The following is a 5,389-nucleotide window of genomic DNA, read 5'->3' on the forward strand; positions in this document are numbered from 1 at the left end:
CCTCGATCTGCATGACTAGCAGATGAATATTTTTTCTGACACTTCTGAAGCACTTCTGTTGAGCTCTTTGATACAACTATAAAAAGAGTGCTGTGTGTGTTCTGTTTATATTTTAACATAATCAGGTAATTATGTATAATTTCTCAAAGCAATATTAGCAGAGACTGTTTATATCACTGGCTTTCTTTGTAGAAGTCTTTATCCAACATTGCAGCACACATCTGTCTTACTGCAAGTACTTACTACATGGTTCTTTTTATTTCTCTGATATAGACCTCCAGAATGATCATTAAATAAACTAGTGACATTTTTATCCAAAAAGACCTAGAAATCTGCTCCTTAAATCTTTGTCTTTAATCTGATATATTATAAAGAAAAAACAAAGACAGAATTGTTGTTACACAATTCAAAACCAATTGAAAGCTGGATTATCTCCTAACTTGTAATATTTTCCCCCAGTGTAACTCTACTGACCAGACTAGTCAGTATTTTTTTATAATTAAATCTTAAGCTACCTAAAAGAGCATAATTTAACTGAACGATATTCACCTCCTAGCTAGTTATTTTGGCAAATGTAAACACACATTATCAAGCATTATGTTAGATATGCACACCTCTAATGAACCTAGTTGACTATTGGATGCTGTTCTTACCAATTGAAAGGGCAGAGAAAGTGAAATTCTGTGGCAGTAGAAAAACATGAGTTTCAGTAGTCAGAGCTCAGTGTTTCTTAGAACATATGAAACATGAACCCCCATTCAGAGCCCCTTTGTCCTGAAGCGTCTGACTGTTAACCACTGTTTATCTTTCTCACTCTTTCTTTTTTCTTATGCAGAGAGTGCAGCACCCCCACGAGTGCCCCTCTTGTGGGGGTTTCGGCTTCCTTCCATGCTCAGTGTGCCATGGGAGCAAGATGTCAGTGATTCGGAACTGTTTTACAGACTCTTTCAAAGCCCTCAAGTGTACTGCTTGCAATGAGAATGGGTTACAGCGCTGCAGGAGCTGTGCAAGCTAAGAACAGCATCTTCCAATATATAAAACCTCATTTTATGTTACTGCAGCAGTTTGTTATATGCTTTTTTAAAAAATGAACCTATTTACCAGATACTCAATAAAATTCATTTGTAATACAATTTTGTTGATTTGATTGCTGAAGCCATTTAATGCAGGCCTTTGCTCATATCCTGTACATCTCAGTAAGGAGAATGAATAGGCCATTGCTTTCTTTATTAGAAATTAGTGCTCATAAAAGCTACCAGATTGGCAGCCTTTGGATCTGAAGCCTTCTCTGTTACTAATGAATGTTAGTAGTAGAGTATGAATCGCCTCATACTGTCCACCCAAGTTTCAAGACCTGACTTGGAGATAACACCAGAACCTTTACCATCTTCATTTCTGTTCTCTGGGTGATGAGTCAAAGCAGTGGTTGTATGATGTGTACTGAATTAAGACCACCAAGTCATTTAATACAGCATTTCACAAAATAAAATGTAGCATTTCACAATAAAACAAAATCAGTTATGACTTTCATCACTACTACCCTCAGCCAAATTTTACCTAGTGACTGAATGATGAATACAAATATCCCTTAGCAGCCCCCTAACCTTTCAACTTCTTGGTACTTACAATGCCAAACTATTTTTAATAGGCTGTTGCATAAGTATTTGGCGTTTTAGATTTTACTTGTATTGATCATTACCTGTCATAAGAATGTACATGTCGCCTGCATACTAGAGTGGTAACATGGCATCACAAGATAGATTTGAAAACTGCAGAGGACTAAAAAAACAGGATGAGATTTTTACTTTCTTGGCTTAGTAACAAATAATCTTTTCCTTCCCAAAGGTCTTTTCTGATTGGATGGATAATAACATTGTATTCCATACCATATCCAAAATTCCAATAGTATATTCTGCAGTGCAGCATCAATTATCAAACTCTTTGAACTACAAGGACAACAGGAAAGAATTTGCAATGCCTTCTTTGTATTTTATATTACCACAAAGAGGCAGCCTCTGTTTGTGTCTAATGCAAAAGAACTGATTGGATTAATGGAAAATGGAATGGTGTTAGAGAATATGCTGATGCTTACAGTCCTGCCATTTCCAGTGAATGAAAACCTGCTCTTTTTGCATCCGATGCCAGAGTTGTTAATGCATCCAACAGATACGCTCTAAGCACACTCAGAATGAATGTCGTGATAAATACCATATAATTAAACTCTTTCCAAAAGAAAACTACTGCTAAAAGCAACAGAGATTTCCAGTTCATTTATGGAAATGAAAACCTAAAGCCTATCACTCATAAAAATGTAAGACATGGAGTAGAATGAGAAAAATAAATAATCCATCCTTCCACAGAAGTTATTGAAGATGGATTAAATATGGTCAAAACATATTTTACACAGCCTTTTTGGTTTAAAGAACCACACTTTTCACCAAAACAAATTATTCAAGTGATCTGGAGCAAGCAGTTGAAACTAGCTCTCTGGCTCCCTGAATCAATGCTACGGTAATCAGGAAACTAAGTCATATCTGCCAACATGCCTAACCGTTTTCCAAAAACCTTGGAAAGGTCTTGGTTTTGTTTTGCAACAGAATGGAAGTAATTTTAAAACCTTGACACAGAATTCTTGTTTTCTGAGCAGTCTTGGTACAGATATAAAAAGAGTCATAAAATAACCAAAAGGCCAGACAGTTGTCTTTGCGTGAGCCAAAGTAAATCACAGTAATATCAAAATATGAAACCACTGCTCAGATAATTATTATACTGCCACACCTTTAATGGAATTATAGTCATTGGCACCATCTGAGGATCTGCCACTAATGCTCTCCTGTATTAAGAAGCTATCCTCAAATGTCCTTAAACATATCTAATATAATTCCATTCTACTTTTATTAGAATACCCCTGTGTTATACAGTCCAGTTTCATTGCTTCCTTGTATGGTTTTGTAAGAGAAGCTTCACCAGATTTTGCTTGCCTAGAGTGAATGAGGAAATCAGAAGGCAAAGTGCTGGTAGCAAACAAAGTTTTAGAAGTTGTAAGAGTTTTATGGGGGAATAGAGAATACAGTGAAAACTTGAGATATACTAAGCTACAAAAATGAAATATTATTTAAAGCACTAGGAACTTTAAAAGCTGCAAAGGGGGCAGCAGGGCAGGCCCTATGAGGAGAGGCTACGGGACCTGAACCTGTTCAGCCTCCATAAGAGAAGGCCAAGGCGGAATGTAGTGGCCTGTTACAAACTAGTCAGAGGGGACCAGCAGGCATTGGGGGAGTCCCTGTTCCCCCGAGCACTACCAGGAGTGACTAGGAGTAACGGTCACAAGCTGGCAGAGGGTAGATTTAGGCTAGATATCAGGAGATGCTACTTTATGGTCAGGGCGGCTAGGGTCTGGAACCAACTTCCAAGAGAAAAGGTGCTGGCTCCTACCCTGGGGTCTTTAAGAGGAGGCTAGATGCACACCTTGCTGGGGTCGTTTGACCCCAGTACTCTTTCCTGCCATGGCAGGGGGTCAGACTTGATGATCTGCTCAGGTCCCTTCCGACCCTACAAACTATGAAACTATGAAATGAATTAGCATTACAACACAAGCCTTTCTTTGTGTTTTGAATTTTTAAGTGAAACTTCGGTGTGTTTTATCCATCTGCACTGACCTTCTAGCGGATCCACTAGAAAAATAAATTGAGAACAAAAGGAATACCAGTAGTTTTGCTATGCAGTATATTATTCCTTATTATTACTTGGTACAGTTACTGGGCCAGATCCTTGGCTAGCATCAATGAAGCCTATTACCACTGATCTCATTGGAATGATGATAGTTTAAATTAGCAACAGAAATATGAATAGTGGTTTACTGGCATGAAAGTAATGTACCCTTACCATGCATATTGTAGTCTGAGTTTAAGCTATATTTGTGTAAACATAGATAAAGAGCCTGATTCTCTTATGATTTACCTGCATTTTATAGTAGTATAATGCTATTTACTTAAAAGGAGTTGACATTATTCAATCCTGCTGGACATGAGAGGATAGTACGATCCACCAATCTGGTAGTTTAAACCACTGGAAAAGAAGGCTTTTATTGCCAAATGTGTTTAAATTAATCTGAAGGAATACAGAAAAGAAACAAACATGGACCAAATTGTATTTCTCCCCCTGAGTGTTTTAAATTGGAAAGAGGGATCAGGGGCTGTCTCCCTAACATGGCTCAGGTGTATAAGAACTACAAATGAATGCTTCAAACTTTACAAAATCATGTAACCCCTGTGCTGGACTCCCTGCCAAGTTATGCTTTCTGCTTCTGACAAGGCAAGTAGGGTTGCAGAACTCTTGTAATAATTATCATGTATGCCACTGGGTGAAAAAGCACGTTATACCTGACACTGGTATGCCACAGCCATAACACATTCATTGTGTGGCGTTCTTTTTCCATTTACTAATATTCATGCCACAGGCTTAATACGCTATAATCTGCTCTCTGACTTTCTAGGAGGATTGTCCATTCTGTTGCAAGGTCAGAAAGCTGGGCTTGCCTTTACTAAGAATAAGCAAAAGTATCCAATGCAGAGATCAATATAGTTGCAAAACTATGGATAAAATACTGTTTGCTGTGACAAAAATCAGGGCATTTAGAACATCAGGATGGCCGGGATAGAAATCAGAGCTTCCTGATCTAAAAGTAAAGACCCTACTATCTAATGGAGACATGTCTTTAGCTAAAAACAAGAAAGGGGCTATGACTTGCAGTAGAGAAGCTCCATTTCCAGAAGTGATATATATAACCATATGATTATGATAAGGCAGAGAGAATGCAGTTGCTGTGGAAGACAACAGAAAATACCAGACTGTCTTGCAAATGATTACGTCTAGCTAGCAGGGAATACTAGGCCTGGCTCTCAGAAATAGGAGGTGCTTGGGGACAGCAGCCAGAAAGACACATACGTAACAAAATGATCCTGCAGCAAGTTAAAAGTCTGCTAGAGCCTGGATAACAGCTGATTTCAGCCCTGTGCAAAGAGTTACAGCATAAAGTCCTTGCTGAAGTCCTGTTGACATAGTCCCAGAATGGAAGTGATTTAAGGTACATAGGTCTTGTGCTCTGGGGTGATTTTCACTCTGGATGAGGATGGAGTGCAAGTGAATCTTTTCCTTGGGAAAAAAGAGACTTCTATAATTCTAGCAAGATTTTTTTTTTACCTTTATTGTATGAGATTTTTGTTTTGTTTTTAATAACGAGCCGGTATTTATTAAGTAGTACATGTTTCATTTCTACTGTTTAATGATGTAGGGATTTTGCTTTTTGTTTAGTCCCATGTTCTTTAATAAACTTTTTGGATTTGTGGCTCTGAAGGGCTTGGTTTGTCTGAGGGGGTGAAAAGTCATG

General features: G+C 38.1%; 1 protein-coding gene across 1 annotated transcript in view; it reads left to right on the forward strand.

Annotated features, from left to right (window-relative positions):
- GRXCR1 (glutaredoxin and cysteine rich domain containing 1) overlaps window positions 1–3,140 on the forward strand; it is a 100,419-nt gene extending 97,279 nt beyond the window's left edge. The window contains exon 4 of the mRNA XM_019526636.1: window positions 836–3,140. Within this exon, the coding sequence (XP_019382181.1) occupies window positions 836–1,015 (180 nt within the window). The 3' untranslated portion in view covers window positions 1,016–3,140. The remainder of the gene's footprint in view (window positions 1–835) is intronic.
- Window positions 3,141–5,389: the final 2,249 nt, after the last annotated feature.

The sequence above is a fragment of the Gavialis gangeticus genome, unplaced genomic scaffold (assembly GCF_001723915.1).
Source record: "Gavialis gangeticus isolate Ggan-Ray unplaced genomic scaffold, GavGan_comp1, whole genome shotgun sequence".
Lineage (NCBI taxonomy): Eukaryota > Metazoa > Chordata > Crocodylia > Gavialidae > Gavialis > Gavialis gangeticus.